The following is a 21,184-nucleotide window of genomic DNA, read 5'->3' on the forward strand; positions in this document are numbered from 1 at the left end:
GGCCACACCCCTGCAGCTCTTCCTTGCTGAGTGGAAAGTGAGTTGCAGATTACCCAGCCTCCACCACTGTCCCTCATCCCTGGAGGAGCCAGGTTCCTGCTCTTCCAACTGGAGGAGGCACGTGGAGGTGACTGGGAGGTTGCTGGGTCAGAAGCCAAGGAATGTGCCAGGCAGGGGACTCCATGCTCCCCTGGTCCTTGGCTGAAGCCCCTAGAGGATCCCCACTCCAGGGGGAGGACCCCTGCCATACCCTCTTATTCCTCCTCTCTGAGCCTCCCCACCAATGACTCTTACATTTGCCCCCTCACTGGACAAGCGTTTGTGCAGGCATTTGTACCCAGGGCCACTCTGGATGCTCACATCAAAGATGGCCATCATTATTCCCATTTTATGTATAGGGAAACTGAGGCTTGCAAGGCTCCATAACTTGACTGGGCCACACATCTAAGAAAGAATCGAAGTGGAAGTCAAGCCTACGTGCCCCTGATGTGGAAGTCCTAGTGCCTTCTCCAATGCTGCACTTCCTCTTGGGTGGACCAGGTGTGCACCCTTCAGCTGCAGCCCAGCTGCTCCTCCAGAAGCCATTTCACCCACCTCCCCACTCCCAGGGTGACCTGGATGGGGGCTGGACTCAGCCAGTTCCCTGCTGGGCTGGCAGCTGCAGCTGAGTGGGACAGGCAGAGCTGTGGCCCAGGAGGGAGCACCACAGGGATAATGAGTGCCGTTACTGTCATTATCGGAGATGCTTACAGTGCACTGGACGCACAAACCGAGAAGCTGGCCAGATGCCTCTTCCACCCGCCTGGGAGGCAGGGAGACAAGAGCTGCAATTTGGGTGGAGTGAAGTGGGTTTCCCTGGTAGGAAAGGCAGTGGGTGGAACTGTTACTTTAAATAGTGTTGCCTACAAGCCAGAAATAGGTCTCCCAGGCAGGGAGCACCTAAAGAGACAGCCCAAAAAGACGGAGGCAGGAGGAGTAGGAGAGAGGCTATGCCCACGCCACGGGGGCAGGGAGTACCTGCCCTCAACCACAGAGCGGGACAGAGGGACGCCTGGGGGCCAGGGATGGGCCAACAGCCCTGGGCCTTCCTCCTGACACTAATGAGGCCCTAACTGGGACCTGGGAGTTCCTGGCTGAAGCAAATAGACAAGTCCTCACTACTTGGCAGGCAGAGGCAGGAGGATTGCTTGAGCCCAGGAGTTTGAAGTTACAGTGAGCTAGGATCGCGCCATTGCACTCCAGCCTGGGTGACAAAATGAGCCCCTGTCTCTAAAAAATAAAAATAATAAAATAAAAAAGGAATAGACTTTTATTAAAGTTTAAATTTCACCACGCTTCACTGACATCAGCAAACAAATCCAGATCCAATGAGCCCCTGGTGCCTTTTTTTATAATGTATGCTTAAATTATGTACACAACGTGCATCTTTTTATTTTATTTTTAAAATAAAAGCAAGCTATGCATACGATAAAGAAAATTCTGATGGCATAGAAAGACATAAAATCAAAAAATAGAAGTTTCCTCTCTCCCCATACTGGGTACCTCTCCCAAAAGGGAGATAACACATTCTGGAGCATCCGTCTTGAAAAAATTGTATGTCTTTTCCAGTGTGTTTGTGTGGTTATAAGTGTGTTTGTGCTTGTGTATTTGTACACACACATACACAGAAATATATGTACTATTTCAATTTACCCAAATGACGTGATAGCAAATAGTATCATGTCTTCACACTATTCTTTGACTTCTTTTTCGCATTTTTGCAACAAATTTAATTTTTTTTTTTTTTTTTTTTTGGTGGTGTCTTTGTTGCCCAGGCTGGAGTGCAGTGGCGCAATCTCAGCTCACTGCAACCTCCTGGGTTCAAGCGGTTCTCCTGCCTCAACCGCCTGAGTAGCTGGGACTACAGGCGTGCACCACCATGCCCAGCTAATTTTTATATTTATTTTTGTATTTTTAGTAGAAACGGGGTTTCGCCATGCTGGCCAGGCTGGTCTGGCTGGTCTTGAACTCCTAACCTCAAGTGATCCGCCCACCTCGGCCTCCCAAAGTGCAGGGATTTTTATTGGATCAGTTTGCATGTTGGAAGATATTAAGGGTTTGGTAGCCTGTATCAAAGAACAACCACCAATAAGAATATATTAGTCTTTTTTTTTTTTTTTTTTTGAGACGGAGTTTCACTCATGTTACCCAGGCTGGAGTGCAATGGCGCGATCTCGGCTCACTGCAACCTCCGCCTCCTGGGTTCAGGCAATTCTCCTGCCTCAGCCTCCTGAGTAGCTGGGACTACAGGCACGCACCACCATGCCCAGCTAATTTTTGTATTTTTAGTAGAGACGGGGTTTCACCATGTTGACCAGGATGGTCTCGAGCTCTTGACCTCGTGATCCACCTGCCTCGGCCTCCCAAAGTGCTGGGATTACAGGCTTGAGCCACCGCGCCCGGCTAAAAAAAAAAAGAATATATTATTCTCCCCCCAACAGTCAACATATGAGATTGTTTACCATCTTGCTACCTCGTGCTTTTATTCACAAAACTTCCCCTTCTCCCCAGCTCTGACTTTCTTTCCATGCCCTGTGTGTTTTGGAGACCTTCCTACATCCTCCCATACATGTGTTCATTCTGTGGCTGCCTCATCATTTACTGATCCAATTCCATTTTGATGGACATTTAGTTTGCTTCCAGCTTTTGTTTGTTTATCTCTGCGAGGACAAGCGAATGCTACAGTGAATATCCTTGCACATTTTTTTTTTTGCCACATAGTTGCTAGTTTATCTAAATGTCAGCTCACTGGGTGCAGTGGCTCACACCTGTAATCCCAGCACTTTGGGATGCTGAGGCCAGTGGATCATGAGGTCAAGAGATCTAGACCAGCCTGGCCAACATGATGAAACCCCATCTCTACTTAAAAAAAAAAAAAGTTAGCTGGGCATGGTGGCAGGTGCCTATAATCCCAGCTACTTGGGAGGTTGAGGCAGGAGAATCGCTTGAACGTGTTGGGTGGAGGTTTGCAGTGAGCCAAGATTGCGCCACTGCACTTCAGTCTGAGCGAAGGAGTGAGACTTCATCTCAAAAAAATTATAAATAAAGAAATAAAAGGCCAGCTCCCAGAGCACAACCTCTGAGTCAAAAAGCTGGCATACTCTAACTTCCATGATTTTTTTTCCCAAAGGCTGAACCAATTTCCACTATCACCAACAGCCCTGTGGGTACAGCTTCCCCACCCCCTCACTCCTGACTCCACTGGGTTTGACCACACCTGAAACTCTTTGACTATCTGCCAGGCAAACATGGTCTTATCGTCTTGATTTGAATTTCTTTCACTATGACAGAAGTTGAGCATCTTTTCATGAGTTTATCAGCCATTTCTATTTCTTTTCCTCTCTCCAGTGCTTTTTAATAATATCTGATTTCATTTCCAAAGGCAGAGAGCTTTTCCAGCCCACCTCTTCTTCCATCTCCCCTCTGTGGTCACCCCATCGCTTTAAAGACCAAGGCAGTTCCTCCATAGCAGCCTCCCCACGCCTTGGGAGAGATGGGCAGCAAGCAGGAGCGAGGGCTGAGGGTGGATTTGAAGATGAGGTAAAAGGAGGAAGAGGGATTTGCCAGAGCTCAGGCACTGCCGTCTCCCCACAATCAAGCTGTGCACAGTAGCAAGAGACAGATAAGAGCTGCAGCCGGTGGTGGAGATAAGGGGCTTGGGCAGCCAGAAAGTTCTGGAAAATGCTGCAAAGCCAGAGCAAACTTGGCACATGGCCAGCTTGAGTCAAGCCTGCACAGACCCAGGATGGATGGTGGGGCCCTAGGGATGTGACCTCAGCTTCACAGCCAGGCTTGGGGTCTGAAAGGCTCTGTTGGACTTTGCCTCTTACGGTGTGTGAAACTTACAGGTTACTGACAAGGTATTTCTGAGACTCAACTTCTCCGTCTCTAGAAGGAAGATGCCAGCAGGGTTAGTGTGGAGATTAAGTCACAAGCTCTCAAATGCTGACCCATGACAGTTTGCAACTGTCCTCATAAAAATCAGGCAAGGGTCAATGAGCTTTGTGTAAAAGTTAAGTTTAAAAAATTATTTAAAATTGGCTGGGTGCAGTGGCTTATGCCTGTAATCCTAGCACTTCAGGAGGCAGAGGTAGGAGGATTGCTTGAGCCCAGGAATTCAAGACCAGCCTGGGCAACATAGGAAGACCCCCATCTCTTTTTTCAAAAAGTTTTTTTTAATATAAGAAAGAAAAAAAAAGTTTAAAAAATGCCTTTATGCTGTGATTAGGGGTTTTTTGCCATCTCAGAAATGTCCTTTTTAAATAAAATGCTGACCATTTCTATTTATTTTTCTGTCACGGCACTTTTTAATGTTATCCCTTTTGAAGGTTTTTTTGTTGTCGTTGCCTGATTTTCTGTTTGCATTCTGGTTGGTTGGTTTTAATAATCCTGGCAAAGGAAAAAGTTCACAGTCCCATGTTGATCCCACATTTTTCAGTGTTACTGGTTCACAACACTCAACAGTCTGGGAGCTGCTGTGTGAAATGAGGAAACATCTGAAAAGTACTTAATACAGTGTCTGATGCACAGATGGTGCTCTGAAAGGGATGGTTGTCGTTTCATCCCTGGGAAGATGTTGATGACAGGCCCTAGCCAGATCTCATGTGTGAACAAAACAAAACTGGCATCTCCCCAGAATAGGGCTGCTGCATCCCAGGGTTGGAACACCTAGGGATACCCTAAGGGCAGGTGTCAAGGAACCTGTCCATCAGGTCAGCTGGGCAACCCCTAGGATACCCAAGAACTGGGGAGAGATATCCTAGGGTATCCCTTCTTCCTCTGAGGGTCCTGCGGGACCATTACCTAGGGATGGGAAAGGTGGTCGCCAAGGTTGAACCAAGGGAACTAGCCCCTGATCCCTGGTCCCCTGCATCCACTCATGTCCCACTGTCAGAAGCTCCTCTGACTGACCTGCCTTCTCCTTGCCTCTCAGCTGGGTGAGTGCACATACACCTGCTCCCAGCCACCTGTCCCCCAATGCCAGTCTGCTGCTCTGTGGGTAACGAGTGTTCCTGGAGCAGGCTTTCAGGGGTCAGCCTGGAGTCCCGTATCCTGTCCCCAGAGCCCACGAAGAGTGGCCTGTCTCTTTCAGAAGGCTCTGCCCACCCTCACCAACCCCAAAAGCCTCAGTGGAGCTGTGTTAGTCTGTTTTCATGCTGCTGACTAAGACATTTCCGAGACTGGGCAATTTACAAAAGAAAGAGGTTTAATAGACTCACAGTCCCGTGTGGCTGGGGAGCCCTCACAATCATGGCGGAAGGCAAGGAGGAGCAAGTCACATCTTACATGATGGCAGCAGACAAAGAGAGAGAGCTTGTGCAGGGAAACTCCCCCTTACAAAACCATCAGATCACGTGAGACTTATTCATTATCACGAGAACAGCTTGGGAAAGACCCGCTCCCATCATTCAATTATCTCCCACCAGGTCCCTCCCACAACACTTGGGAATTATGGGAGCTACAAGATGAGATTTGGGTGGGGACACAGAGCCAAACCATATCGGGAGCTGTATGTAATTTTAAGGAAGGAATGATACTGAGCATTTGGGGGAACATGTAAATTTCTTTGTCCTTGTCACCTCCATCCATTTCAACTAATATTTATAGCACAGTCCTTTGCAAGGACAAAAAAACAAATGCCCCCACCTTTCTCAGTCATTTGAATCACAGGTCAGGGAGAACAGCTGCTTCCAACAGAGCTGACACAGCCCCAAGGTCAGGGTAAAGGATTTGGGCACAGCACCTTCTGTGCTTGGAGAAATGCAGGCTAATTCCCGGGCGGCTGAGCAAAAGCCTCATTGGCTTTGGGAGGATCCCTCCTATTTATTGGTAAAGATCTTTCTGTGATCCTATGACATGGCCAGAGAGTCAAGAGTTCCCTGGAACTTTTATTCCAAAACAGGGTCATTCAGTGACCTCTGACCTCTAAGCCCAGTGTGACCTCTGTACCCCTGCAGCTGCCTGACTTGCTCACTGGCTGTCTTGTCTGTCCCGTAGATACGTGATCACCAGCCTGGACCGCACCCATGCTGGCTTCTACCGTTGCATCGTGCGGAACCGGATGGGGGCCCTGCTGCAGCGGCAGACTGAAGTCCAGGTGGCCTGTGAGTACAACGGGGACCCGGAGGCACATGGGGGGGGACTGTGCTGGTCAGGTGGCACCCACCAGACACACCCTGGGCAGGGCCAGATCCCGTCGTGGCCATCAGCACCCACTGAGTACCAATGGTGCTGCTTCCAGCCAGGGAGCTCATTTTACAGTTGGTAGAACCAAGGCCCACAGCGGTAGCAGGCCCTCTCCAGGGTCACACAGCTGTAAGTCCCATGCACGTCTGCTGACTCTGTGACCCCATGACATATCCCGAGAGTCAAGAGCTCCCTGGTGCTTTTCATTCATTCCAGATAGGGGTGGCCTCGTCTGTGTCCTTTAAATGGGACCAGCTGATATGTGTTCCAAAAAGGGCCTTGCACCTGCTTCGAGTGCCTCCTCTGTGGTCCGCCTCACACCTGGGAAGGGGCGTCTTCAGAATGGCCACCTGAGCTTCTCCGGCTACGACAGTCTTCTTGGCAGACTTCCCAGGGCCTCCATGACTTTACTTTTCCTTTTATTCTTTTGCGGCAGAGTCTTGCTCTGTCGTCCAGGCTGGAGTGCGGTGCTGCAATCTTGGCTCACTGCGACCTCCTGGTTCAAGCGATTCTCCTGCTTTAACCTTCCAAGTAGCTGGGATTATAGGCCTGTGCCACCATACCCAGCTAATTTTTTTGTGTTTTTAGTAGAGATGGGGTTTCACCATGTTGGCCAGGGTGGCCTCAAGCTCCTGACCTCAAGTAGTCTGCCCACCTCAGCCTCCCACAGTGCTGGGATTACAGGCGTGAGCCACTGCGCCCAGCCATGACTTTTATTTTCTATCTTCCAACTTGCTCAGCCCTTGAGTGATAACAGCCTGGGGGTCCCCATGATCTTCCAGGGGTTCTGGGAGGTGCCTCATGGTGAGCACTGAAGCACTCAGAGGGAGAGGAGAATGGGGAATGGATCAGGGTTCCCAGGGAGGCTGGGCGGGCAGAGAGTGAAGTGGGAGGCCCTCACCAAGGCTTTTGGGGTAACAGCCTTCTCCCCAGTGCTGCCAATTCCAGAGGATCTCCCTCCGATGAGGAAGGGAAGACAGCTTCAGAAGAACCCCAGGGCATCTCAGGGCCAGGGTCCTAGAGTGCCAGTTGACACTCTTCCCCCAAGACCCAGTGTCCCCTTCCCAGCCCTGATCCCCTTCCTAAGATATCTGCTGTCTTCTAGAAATGAGGCACATGATGGGCTGTTTCATTCTGGGTTTTCTTAGGAGAAGCCCTAAGTTGTACTGTGGGACATGACAGGGTGGCCATCCTTAGAGAGGCCTGAATTTTTTTTTTTTTTTTCTGAGATGGAGTCTCGCTCTGTCACCCAAGCTGGAGTGCAGTGGCGTGATCTCAGCTCACTGCAACCTCCACCTCCCGGGTTCAAGCAATTCTCCTGCCTGACTTAGCCTCCCAAGTAGCTGGGACTACAGGCATGCCACCACGCCCAGCTAATATTTTTTGTATTTTTTTTTAGTAGAGACGGGGTTTCACCGTGTTAGCCAGGATGGTCTCAACCTCCTGACCTCATGATCCGCCCGCCTCGGCCTCCCAAAGTGCTGGGATTTCAGGCATGAGCCAAAAGTCACCCTCTCATCTGGAGCCCATGGGGGCATGCTTCTAAGTTAGCACAGGAGAGAGCTTGCTACTTGAAGAGAAGTGCAGTAGAGAAATCTAAAAGAAAATCTCAAGTGAAGCAAAGAGTGTTTATGATAATTATGGAAAACAACCGTAATCAAAAGTGGAGAATGGATTGTCCCCATAAATCAGCACTAACGGCAACTCGACTTACTCCAAGGAGCAGAAAAAGCCCTGAATTAAAATGATGGATCTCAGGCAGCTGTCAGCCGGCTGGAGGACTCCCTGGGAGCTTCGTCTAGTCAGTGCTGAGAGTCCAGGGAGCAGGGGAAGCTGTGGCTGGGCCCCTAGAGAGACTGCATGTGTGTGTGTGCACGAGTGTGTGCAAATGTGTGTGCATGGGTGTGTGCAAATGTATGTGTGGGGGTTGGTTGACCTTTTTGTTCACATGTGTCTGGGAGAGAACGAGTGTGTATATGTGCCGGTGTGTGCACAAGGATGTGTGTGCGTGTGTGTGTGTCTGTCTGTGTGTGTGCTTGCATGAATGTATGTGTGCTTGGGTGTATGTTTCTGTTGCTAGCCTGCCTTTCACCTGTGTATCGGAAAGAACATGTGTGTTGTAAGCCTGAGCGTGATTGCACATGTATGCCCTTGCATTGCATGTTTATATGTGTGGGCATTCAAGTATGTGCAAGTGTGTGCACGTACATGTATTGATTATGTGTTCAGATATGCATGTCTGGAGTAATCTGCCTCTTTGCTCATGCGTGTGTGTGTGTCTGTATGTGTGTATGTGTATGTATGTGTATGTGTGCGTGTGTGTGTGTGTGTGTGTGTCTGTGTGTGTGTGTACATTCGCAAATGCCACCCAGGATGCCATATAGCCCAGGCTGTGGGATAGGGGTAGGTGGTAAGTTCCAAACCCTTGGGTCATAGGAGACAGTAGAAACTTTCTGCAGTTGAGAGCCCCTGAGATGACATGGCAGCAGCCTCCCCTGGGTTGGTTCTGCCGATCGAAAAGAGAGAGGAAGGGAGGTCGGTGTTTCTGTGGCTGAAATGCTTCTGTCCTTGACTGCGATAGAAATCCCTGAGCCCTGACTCAGCTCCTTGACCCCGCTCCTTATGCAAACTCCTTCCCAAGTACACACAAACCCAGAGTGGGGGGAACTCCCTTCACACCAGGCCACACACATCTGTGGTCCCTTCCCCCGGACCCACAGGTGTCCTCTGCCTTCACACTGCAGGAGGGGTGTAACCAGGACCATCTGCAGGGTGAGCAAGCGAGGTGCACTGAGAAAAGGTCCTGGCATTTCCTGGGTGCTGCGGAGAAGGGCTCAGACAGACGAGGGCCCTACGCCCGGGGGCACTTCCAGGCCATGAGAAGCGGATGGAAAAGGGACTTGTGCTGCCCGACCCCTTAACTTCTGCCCAGGCACAGCCCCTGGGGATGGGGTACCCTGAGCTTCCCCTTCCCCATACTATGGGTTCCCTGGACCACGCTGGGTGATGCTGAAAGTGATTATCTCAGTGGCGTGACATTAAGAGTCACTCTCGGGGGCTTGGCTCCAGAGGAGGCTTCTGAGATCCAGGGTGTCAGTGAAAGGGCTTTGCGGGTGGTGTCTTACAGTGTTGGCAGGCTGGGGGCTCATCACGATGACAGCCAGTGTAATTTAATAAAAAGGGTGGACTGGCCAGGCATGGTGGCTCACACCTGTAATCCCAGCACTTTGGGAGCCTGAGGCAGGTGGATCATAAGGTCAGGAGTTCAAGAGCAGCCTGACCAACATGGTGAAAGCCCATCTCTACTAAAAATCCAAAAATTAGCTGGGAGTGATGGCGTGTGCCTATAATCCCAGCTACTTGGGAGGCTAAGACAGGAGAACCGTATGAACCCAGAAGGCAGAGGTTGCAGTGAGCCGAGATAGTGCCACTGCACTCCAGCCTGGGCAAAAGAGTGAGACTCCATCTCAAAAAATATATAAATAAATAAAAAGGGTGGACTTTGGAGTCAGACAGACCACATCCTTGCTTTGTCCTGGATCGCTGTGTGACCCCAGGGAAGTAACTGGACCTCTCTGAGCCTCACCCCAGCTCAGGTTCTTCATCCATAAAATGTATTAATAATATCAACCTCCTAGGCTCATCGGAAGGATTCCTTGAGCTCTTATGTGCCAAAGCGCCTAGCCAGCTCACACACAGGCACCTTGTATCAGTGGGAGTGACTGCTGCAATTAATATTCTATATTATCACTTTAAGGAAGCCAGAGACGCAGGCCACAGAGCAGAATAGCCTTCAGCAAACGCTGTTCCAGTCAAATGCAGCAGGCTGGCACCTTCCCTGGTGCCATCCTGCCAGCCTGGCCCTTCCCCTCCACCACCTCTCACAGTGGGATTCTTGCCCTGCTCCGACAGCCCCCTCAAAGCCCCAGGGCTCCAGATCCCCCGGACATGATTAAGACCACAAATGTCACTGTGTTCCGCCAGGGCCATACTGTGCTGCAGCTGCCAAGCTGCGCACATGTGGGTAAGGTGGCCCTGGCAAAGGAACGGGACACCTTAGAGTGGCTGAAGAAGGAGCAGAGAGAGAGAGAAACCCAGGTTAACCTCCCCCTGCCACCACTGCAGCTCCCCGAGACCAGCACTGGGAGTGGCTTTGCCGGTGTGAAGCTGTTTCCTCCACAATGTCCTAAAGTGGAACCACAGCCACAGCCCTTTGGGCCCTAAAGCCAGGAAGTCAGAGACGTCCTAGAAAGTCCTCTGGCCCTCTAGAAGAATGCACTTCCTGACAAGCTAAGGCAAGTTTCACCTAGCCAGGATGGGAGGGAGCGAAGCGCACGTCCCCCATTCCCGCCCCTGCTGGTCACGCTGGTCTCACCCCAGGGTCCTTCCTCTCTAGCTGCAGAAGCTGAAACATCCCCTGTCCCAGCCCTGCTTCCCTGGGATTCAGGGCCTAGGGAAACACGGCACTTGGCAAAACCATTCTCACTCATAACTGTGCTCGTCCGGAGGGCCGCTGCTCTGGGAAGGGCACAGTGGCTCTCGTCCCAGCCTACAGAGTACAAGTCCCCATCTCCATGCTACAGATGAGGAAACTGAGGCTCAGCGGGGTGACACTACCTAAGTCACACGGTGAGGAAAAACCGGGATTTGAACCCATGACAGCCCTACTCTGCTGCTTGAGGAGGAGAGAAGGATCCAAATTGGGTGTGTGGGAGGAGGGTGAGAGTGAGCTGCTGGGGTCAGAGTTCAGATAGAATCACAGACAGCCCACCGCAGTCATAATCCAAGTCCAAACAGCTCTACAGACACACGCGGTCTCCCGCCTTATGGTGAATGTCCAGTGGGTGGGGTGGAGTGGGCTCTACCAGTCACATAGTTTTCCTTGCTGTCAGCAGGGTAAGCCAATGAAAAATGCCTACGCAGAGCTCCGGGGTACTTCTGTGCGCCAGACCATGGGCCTTGTGCCTGAAATAACGGCATGTCTTGGAGATGGAAGTCCGAAAGCGTGGATTCTAGCCCCAGCCAAGGCGCTGACTAGCTTGGGACTTTGGGGACCTCTGTTCCCCTCTCTGGGCCTCAGTTTTCCCATCTGTAAAATGAGATCCATTTCAGTTCAGATGTTAATAAGGTTAAAGTGACCTTCAGGGTCACGACCCATGGGGCCCAGGCTGGAAAGAACTGCCCCCACAAAGAAGCCCAGAGCCACCCCATCCCTGATGCAGAGCCTAAGCAGGGGTGGGTCCTCAGAGCCTCCAGAACACTCCATTCTACTGTGCCATTGTGTAAGTGTCTTTCTTTTGTGGACTCCCAGGACAGGTCTGAGAAGTTAGAAGGCAAATCATCTGAGGAACATAAGACGGGCAAACTGGGGCTCAGAGAGGTTGCAGACTAACCCACAGTTCCAGTTCCATTGCTTGTAGTTCCACCTTCCACCTTCTTCTGCCTGTTAGGGTATGGCCACAGCCTCCGTTGTGAGCCCTGGGTTTAAATCCAGACTCACCTCCCACAGGCTTATGTGACCGTAGGCAAGTTCTTCTTCTGTGCTTTTGGTTTTCATTGTTTATGTAAAAAAGGCTGCTGCTGGCTGGGTGCAGCGGCTCACGCCTGTAATCCCAGCACTTTGGGAGGCCGAGGCGGGCAGATTACGAGGTCAGGAGTTCGAGACCAGCCTGACCAACATGGTGAAACCCCGTCTCTAGTAAAAATGTAAAAATTAGCCAGGCGTGCTGGTGTGCACCTGTAATCCCAGCTACTGAGGTGGCTGACGCAGGAGAATCCCTTGAACCCGGGAGGCAGAGGTTGCAGTGAGCAGAGATCACACCATTGCACTCTAGCCTAGGCGAGAGAGTGAGACTCCATCTCAACAAAGAAAAAAAGATGCTGCTTCATAGCAACCTTTTACCTATTTACCTGAGTGGTTGAAAGGATTCACAAATCAATGCACACAAACCATTGCAAGTGGTTCCCAGCCTGGACGGCAGTCAGGGAGAAATAGACTTTAGGTCAGCCAGGAAAGGAGTCCTAGAAGAAACAGCCTTCTTGATTCTCTCTGCCTAAGTAGGTACATGCCTAGGCACCCTCTCCACTCCTGCTCTCCATGGCTGGGACGGGGCTGGGGCAAACCAGGCACTGAGGCTGCCCCATTTAAGGAGGTGCTCATTCTCAAGGGCTTACCTCGCACTTGCATGGCTCCATCCTCAGCACCTCAGTCCCCTCTCCCTACCCTCGTCCTGGGGCCCTTCCAGGATTCTGCCCTTCAGGCCTGCTGCAGCTGCCTGTGTGCCCATCCGTCTGTCTCCTTACACACACACACAGATGGCACACACTTCTGCGAGGGGGCAGGGTATGGCCACTTCTCCCCATTGCCCCCCGCTCCTTGGCTGTTCCTGCTTCCTGGGATGAAAAGAGCTTATCCTGGGCCCCTAAGCAGCCAATGCCCCCAGGCACCCAGCCCCCTTCCCAAAGAGGACTATGAATTGGGTTCTAATGAGAAATTAATAAGGCAGCTGTGCTAACAACTAATGATAATGGCAAAGTCGTTAAAAAAGGATTCTTTACATGTTTTTAATTACAGCAATTAAGGGGAAGTCAATAAAACATCTCCCCGTTCCCCAGCCCCTTCCTGTCCCCACCCGGAGTCTCTTCTTTGTGTTTTTTAAGTCATCATAAATTTCCGGCATTCGGCATGTGGGGTGAACAGCTGAGAGGGTTGGGAGAGTCTTCCGGAGGCAGCAGAGTCCCTCGAGCCAGTGTTTCACCACACCCAGGTCCTTCTGGCACCTCTGTGTTCTCACCTGGGCAAGACCTCCTGACCCCTTCCCCTAGCCCTCACCTGTGGGGCTCACACTTGGAATCATCCACTCCAGCACCAAACCCCCGCGCCCACCCGCCCACAGCAGGGCAGAGCGCCCGCCTCGTCCTGGGAAGCTGGCCAGCTTCCTTCCTACCAGGTGGCTTGGCAGCCACTCCTGCAAAAAACAATTGGAGGGGACAAGACCCCTGTCACGTGGGCTGGAGTTAATCCTAAAATGCCACCCCTAGGCCTGTTTCTCTTCATTTTCAGTTTGAAGTATGGGTATTGAATGCAGCATGCTTAGGGGCCAAGTGACAGTTCCGGATAATATCATTGTGTCCTCCTGGAGCACTCATGTCACCTGAGTATTCAGATCACTCAGGAGACAGTTTTCATTGCTGCACACCCCCCTATGCCAAGCAGGGTTCCAGGCAGTGGAGACATAGCGAGAGACACATATCTCTGCCCTCGAAGAAAGCAGCAAGAGAAACAAAAGTTAAAAGGAGAATATAATATTTAGGTTATAAATAAGGCCCATGACGAAAACGAAAGTGTGCTAAGGAGAAATGAAGCTGGGCGAGAGGCTTGGAGGATGGGGCAGGGGTCTTACTTGGTATGATGGTAGAGGGTGGCCATTGGTGGGGTGACATTGAGTAGCGTCTCAAAGGAAGGTTGGTGGGGGCGAGCCATGCAGGCGGAGGAGGAGGTCATTCCAGGTCGGAGCAGCAGGTGTAAAAGCCCAGAGGTGGGTGTGGGTGTTTGAGGCCAGGGAGCTGAAGTGGAGTGGGGAAGCAGAAGGTGGAGGATCATAGGCTGGGAGGTGGGACCTTGGGGACAGATCCCAGCATTCTAAGCTGTGGTCAGCGCTTTGTATCTGTATTAGTCTGTTCTCAAACTGCTAATAAAGACATACCCTAGACTAAGTAATTTATAAGGAAAGAGGTTTAATTGACTCACAGCTCCACATGGCTAGGAAGGTCTCACCATCGTGGTGAGTAAGGAGCTAAGTCACATCTTACATGGTGACAGGCAAAAGGGCTTGCGCAGGGGAATTTCCATTTATAAAACCATCACATCTCATAAGAACTCACTCACTACCATGAGAACGGTATGGGGGAACCACCCCTGCGCTTCTATCATCTCCACCTGGTCCTGCCCTTAACACATGGAGATTACTACAATCCAAGGTGAGATTTGGGTGGGGACACAGCCAAATCATATCAGGATGCTGCTCAGAATGAGAGAGAAGTCAGGGGTGGTGGGGAGCAGAGGCAGGAGGTGATCTGGAGTGAGCAGCTGCTTTTCCATGATAAACAACACATAAAACCAACAAAGTACCATTCCTTGCCCACCAAGTTGGCAGAGAACATAGTCTTACAGCACCAAGTGTTGGTGGAAACACACATGGCTGCCAGTGTTAAATTGGTAAACGGATACCAATTGGGGGTTATGCAAATGGTATTAGAAAAATGAATGTGTGTCTAACCTCACAACCTGCAGCTCCATTTCTAGGCACATACCCTAGGGATTCTCTTAGCCATGTGTGAGGCTAATCTTGGCAGGACAGCAAAGCACCAAAAACAAACCAAGCGTGATCCATGCAATTCCACGTAGCCACATCAATGGCTCAATGAAGGGCCAGGACCAGGATGGAGCCAAAAAAAGAATGTTGAACAAAAATGCACATCACAGAAGACTACGTACAGAATAATCCCAGGTGCAAAACGTTTAGAAACAGAATACATTGACCACAAATTGTTTAGGGTTGCATCTCTAGGTAAGGAAACGTGAAAGGGAAGCAAAGGCACAGGGCTTCAGTATTCAGGAGAAAAATCACTGGGGTGGCCGGTGGGGGGAGAGCCGGGGGAGGGGAAAGGCATTGTGAGTGTTCTAGGCCTTCAGCTGGGAGCCAGGTGCAGGAGTGTGTATTTTGTTCTTCTTTAAACTATACATATAATTGTATTTGCTCTTTTGTGTGTATGACATATTTCATGATTTTAAAATGTTTTTAAACTAAACACATAAAAGCAAGAAATATATTCTGAAGTGGAATGCACACTTTACAAGCCCTTTTAAGACATGACAAAGACATCAGGAGTAATTTTTAGGGCACCTTCAACTGTGCCCTAGGCCTGTACTTCTTTGCTCTTGGGGAAATTTCTTGGGAATGTTGGATCCACCCTGCAGGGCATAACACGGCATATTAGCAAACGTGTACCTCAGAAAGCCAGTGTGGCAAGCCCTTAACTGCTTCTGCCATAGTGTGGATGAGCTTTCCCAGGGGATCCTGGGCCCTCAGCCTCCGTCATCACTGTCATTGTCTCCACCCTCCCTTCTTGCCGCTACCTGCACCCCTGCGCTATCTGGCTGGACAGAGCTCCTCTTAGCAACCTTTGGTGCTGTAGCTCAGTGCATGCATGGCTGTGTGGATGGGGCAAACACACGTGTGTACGTATGTATAGATACAGACACCCATAGCCTACTCGGCAAGGAGCTCCCTGGACAGACCCAAGAAGCACATTTGACAAAGTACGGTGGAGAGGCTGAGGGCCTTGGGGCCTGAGAGCCACCGCGAGGGGGGAAGATTGTGGAGGGGAGAAGGGGAAGAGAGGAGCAATTGCAGAACCTGGACCAGGCCCACTGTGCCCTACCTGCTTCCATCCATCCCACCGTACAAACTAGTACATACATACAACCATCCTCCCACCACACAGACATACATGCATGAAACATGAACATACAGCATGTGTCACCATACAGGCACATATGTGTAAACATGCATACATACAACCACCCATCTCACACACAAACATACATGCATACAAACATATATACAACCATCATCCCACCACACATGCATCCATGCGTGTAAGCATGCATTCATACGTGTAAACATGCATGTCTAAACATGCCTATATAAACCATCCCACAAAATGCATGCATATATAGACATCCCACCATAAATAAATGCATACATGTAAACGTGCATGAATATGACTGTCTATTCCACCATTCAAACATATGTACATGCATACATACAACCATCCATCCTACCACATATGCACACATGCACATAAACATATATACAACCATGCATCCCACCATGCATACATACATGTAAACATGGATGCATAAACTTGTGCATCCCACCATGCAAACATACATGCCTACATGTAAACATATATGCATACAACCATCCATCCCACCATAGATACTTGTACATACAATCATCTCATCCACTATACATTTGCACATAAACATACAACTATACATCCCACCAAACATGTATGCATATGCAAATGTGTATATACAACCATCCCATCCCACACATGCATGTAAACATGTAACATAAGCAGCCATCTATCATACAAACATACCGCACACATGCAAACATACATGCAACCATTTGTCCCACCACATCTGCATACATGCATGTAAATATGCATGCACATGTAACCATCCCAATAATACATGCATACATGTAAACACATATACACACAACCTTCCATCCCACCATACAACCATGTACATACATACAAACATAGCTACATACAACCATCCATCCCCCATATAACCGTACATACATGCATGCAAACACATGCAATCATCCATCCTGGCATCCAAACATACAGACATACATGTAAGCATCTATACATACAACAGCCATACCACCATACATACATACAACCATCATTCCTTTGCCCTTCCTCCATTCATCCACCCAGCCCCCTGTCCTTCCATTCCTTCCTCCGTCCACCCATTCACTCATACAAACTTCCATCCCTCCATCCATCCATCCCTCCCTCCATCCCTCCATCCCTCCACCCATCCCTCCCTCCATCCATCCCTCCATCCCTCCATCCATCCCTCCATCCATCCCTCCATCCATCCCTCCATCCCTTCATCCATCCATCCCTCCATCCCTCCCTCCATCCATCCCTCCATCCCTCCATCCATCCATCCATAAATCCATGCCCCCGCGCCACTGGCCTTCTTTTATTTCCTCTGTGAACCCCTTCTCTCCTACTTCCGAGCCTTCACACACATCCCCTCCCATTCCCGTACATACCCCTAGCAGATACCTACTCAGCTTAACAAAAGCTTCGCCAATCTCCCAGTCTAAAGTAGGTCCTCCTGCTTTTCGTCTCATAAAGAATCCCATTCTATCCTTTTCAAGTTGTCACAGACATCACCAAACGTTTGCTTGTGGGTTGATTTACTTGTGCCTGTCTCCCTGACCAGACTGGAAGCTCCAAGAGGGCAGGCACTAGGTCTTCCCTCAGTGCCTACCCCAGAGACCACCTGGCCACAGCAGGGGCTCCATCAGGACCTGGTGAATGCTGGCATTGAGTGAATTTAGAACCTACTGTGTGCAGGGCGCAGGCCCAGAGGTCTTGTAGGGATTTGCTTCTGAATGTGACTGCCTCTCAAGGCTTAGCATCTATACAAGAGATAAAGAATGTGCATGCAGGATCGCAATGCAGGTTATGACTCAGGAAGGAGGCAGGGAGGATGGCACGGGGAGGGCCAGGGTGAATGTGGGGCGGGCCTGGCCCTCAGTGCTCCATTGCATAAGCCACTCCATCTCCATGAGGCTTCATTTCCTCACCAGCAAAATGGAGCTAATAAAACTGGAGAGGAGAAAGAAACACTATTACCATAAAATTGCTTTAAATTGTTCAGATATATCTTCTGAGTTCTGTGAAAAGTTTTTTTAAGTGGATAAAATTATTTTAAGAACTGAAATCAATGTGATTCATTGATGTAATTTTTTAATAGACAGAGCCGAGTAATGGAAATTAATAAACAATTAAAAATGTATATTTATTTAAATTGAGCTTGTCATGTTATTGTAAGGATTAAATGAGATAATGCATGGAAAATCTACCTAGAAAGAAATCTGGGGTAGGGTAAGTGCTCAACTGCTCTGTTTTTAAATTCTATTTGAATGGTTTGGGGTAATCTTCATTGAGGAGGTGATGTTTAAACTAAACTGTGAAAAATGTGTAGGCTTCCAATATTTTAACACTACAAATATTAGATACAATTTTTAACACTTTTATATACTCTTCTAGTTTCTATGGCTATGTAACAAATTACCCTGAAACATAATAGTATGCTGCAATCATTTATCATGTTCACAGATCCTATGACTCTAGAATCTGGACAGAGAATAGCAAAGGCAGCTTGACTCTATTCTAGGATGACTGAGGCCTCAGCTGAGGCTCAGTCTGGGGCTGAAGGATGGAACTGAAGTCCTCTCAGGGCTCACATGTTTGTTCACATGTCCATCGTTGATGCTGGCTGTCATCGGGAGACCTCAGTTCCTCTCCATGAGGGCTTATCCCACATCTGCTTTGGCTAGATTGAGCTTCCTCACAACATGGTGGCTGGATTCCAAGGGCTAGTATGGAGAGTGAGAGCCAGGTAGTAGCTGTATCCTTTTGATGACCAAGTCTCAAAAGTCACATAGCATCACTTCCTACACATCCTATTGGTCAAATAGTCACAAGCTCCCTAGATTTAAGGGGAAGGGACCTATGCCCCATCTGTCTATGAGAGGAATGTCCATCATACTGTAAAAAGTGCATGCGAACAGTAGCAAAATATTGATGCAGCCATCCTTAGACACAGCCTGACATACACATATCATCTCATGAAATAGTACAACCTTTGAGGAAGGAGCCCTTCTTAACTCTGTTTTACAGAAGAGGAAATTAAGGCTGAACAAAGTTAAAAGTTTTGCCCTGGGTGGGCACAGTGGCTTACACCTGTAATCCCAATGCTTTGGGAGACCTGGGTGAGAGGAATTGTTTTAAGCCAAGAGTTCATGACCAACCTGGGCAGCATAATAAGACTGGGTCTCTACAGAAAAAAAAAAGAAAAAAGAAAAAGAAAGTTTGCCCAACATTATGGCTAATGAGTGACAGAGCTAGGATTTGAAGTCAGGTCTGAAAATCTCCAAAGCTATTACCATTACACACACTGCCGACCAAGTGTCGAACAAGGATGCCACAGCAGATTTGATCTGTTGAAACACTTAATTGACTACATCTTTCCAGGATGCTGTATAATCGTGGTGCCTTGGTGACTCTTGGCTTGCTCAAGTGGCATTCCAGGCAGTGGCCCAGCCAAAATACTGGCCGTGGGGTGGGAGGTGGCAGGACATGGTATGGGCATTAAGGCAAGAAAGGTTGGCTGGGGTCAGGTTAGGGAAGAACCTTAAGTCCAGGCCAGGGAATTTAGACTTTCCTAGGGTAGTGAGGAGTTCCCAAAGGCTCTGAGACGGTCAGAAAAACTAATCAAGAACAGTGTGTAAGGCCGGGCACAGTGGCTCACACCTGTAATCCCAGCATATTTGGAGACCAAGGTGAGTGGATCACCTGAGGTTGGGAGTTCGAGACCAGCCTGATCAACAGGAAGAAACCCCGTCTCTACCAAAAAATACAGACTTAGCCAGGCATGGTAGCACATGCCTGTAATTTCAGCTACTCAGGAAGCTGAGGCAGGAGAATCGCTTGAATATGGGAGGTGGAGGTTGCGGTGAGCTGAGATCACGCCATGGCACTCCAGCTTGGGCAACAAGAGTGAAACTCGGTCTTAAAAAAAAAAAAAAAAAAATCAGTGTGTGAGATGGACAAGAGGGGATCTGGTTGTGGGAGACATACTTGGGGTCTGTGCCGCCGGAGTAAGGGGCCAACCCATTGGCAAGGCCAGATGGACCAGAGTGTCCTTGGCATATAATGGTAATGTCCCAGAGGAAGAGCTGAAGAACTTGGTGGGGGCAGGGAAGGGAAACGCCACCAAAAGCTCCAGGGGTTTGAGCTTAGGTAATTGGGTTTGCAGGGCATGAAGGCAGATTTTAACAGAACTAAGGATGCAAGGAGAGCTTGGCAAGGAGGTGACCAAAGGCCTTCCTCGGAGAAATGCCCAACAGACTGTTGGAAATTGAGTCTCAGAGCTCGGGGAAGAGCCAGAGCAGAAGGCACAGGTGTCATTTGCGGGGAGATTATGGTCAAACCGTTAGGCCAGGTGAAGCCACCACGGGGCCAGCGTGGCTGGAAAGAGAATCAAGACTAGGGTTTGGAAAATGAACTGTAGGCCCGCATTCTCAAACGATTGTTCGGCAGAATCTGCAAACCAAGAGAGTGAATCAGGTGCTCAGAGAGGCAGAGGGGTTGAAGCAGGGCCTTTCCGTGCCCTGGGGGATGCCTGGGAGGTAGGGAGAGTGGGGAGCACCTGTGTGTGTTTGCCAAGTCTCAGGAGATTCTGAGAGCCACCCAACTCAGCCTTGGCTCGTGCTGGGACTACCTGAGCAGCTTTAGAAAGACTCAGGTCCGGTCTGGGCACGGTGGCTCACGCCTGTAATTCCAACACTTTGGGAGCTCCAGACCAGTCTAGGCAACCTAGCAAGACCTTGTTTCTATTAAAAATAAAATTATCCAGGCGTGGTGGTACACACCTGTAGTCTCAGCTACTAAGGAGGCTACAGTGGGAGGGCTGCTTGAGCCCGAGAGGTCAAGGCTGCAGTGAGCCATGATCACTCCACTGTACTCCAGCCTGAATGATAGAGCGAGACCCTGTCTCTAAAATAATAAAGAAATACTGAGGTCAGGGTTCCACACACCCCAAAAGATTCTCATCTCTGGGAATATTAAAGGCTCCTCAAGGATTCTAAGGTACAGCCAGGTTGGAGAACTCCTGGTGGAGAGAAAGGAAGAAGAGTCCGTGGTCTTAGAGGAGCTGAGAAATAACAGCTGACGCCATAGGAAGGGCCCAGGCATCTTAGGATGCAGCCCCTTGGTTAAGAAGGGGTCTGTTTGGCAATGGGGAAACGAAGGCTGTAAGTCAGCAGTGTGAAACCTTTCTGCGCATAGGAATTCTCTGCACAGGTCAAGGCACATTCTAGTGATGGCTTAGAAAATGGGGTGAGATGCAGGCTGGGCATGGGGGCTCACAATCCCTATAATCCCAGCACTTTGAGAGGCTGAGATGGGCAGATCACTTGAAATCAGAAGTTCGAGACCAGCCTGGCCAACATGGTGAAACCCCATCTCTACTAAAAGTACAAGAATTAGCCAGGTGTGGTGGCAGGTGCCTGTAATCTCAGCCACTCAGGAGGCTGAGGCAGGAGAATCACTCAAACCTGGGAGGTGGAGGTTGCAG

General features: G+C 49.6%; 1 protein-coding gene across 2 annotated transcripts in view; it reads left to right on the forward strand.

The window, feature by feature from the left end:
* SDK2 (sidekick cell adhesion molecule 2) overlaps positions 1–21,184 on the forward strand; it is a 313,807-nt gene that overhangs the window by 167,931 nt on the left and 124,692 nt on the right. For both annotated transcript variants that reach the window (XM_032241841.1, XM_032241842.1), the window contains exon 3: positions 6,037–6,143. In XM_032241841.1, the coding sequence (XP_032097732.1) occupies positions 6,037–6,143 (107 nt within the window). The remainder of the gene's footprint in view (positions 1–6,036; positions 6,144–21,184) is intronic.

This window comes from Sapajus apella, unplaced genomic scaffold, assembly GCF_009761245.1.
Source record: "Sapajus apella isolate SASKATOON/1434 unplaced genomic scaffold, GSC_monkey_1.0 scaffold48, whole genome shotgun sequence".
Taxonomy (NCBI): domain Eukaryota; kingdom Metazoa; phylum Chordata; class Mammalia; order Primates; family Cebidae; genus Sapajus; species Sapajus apella.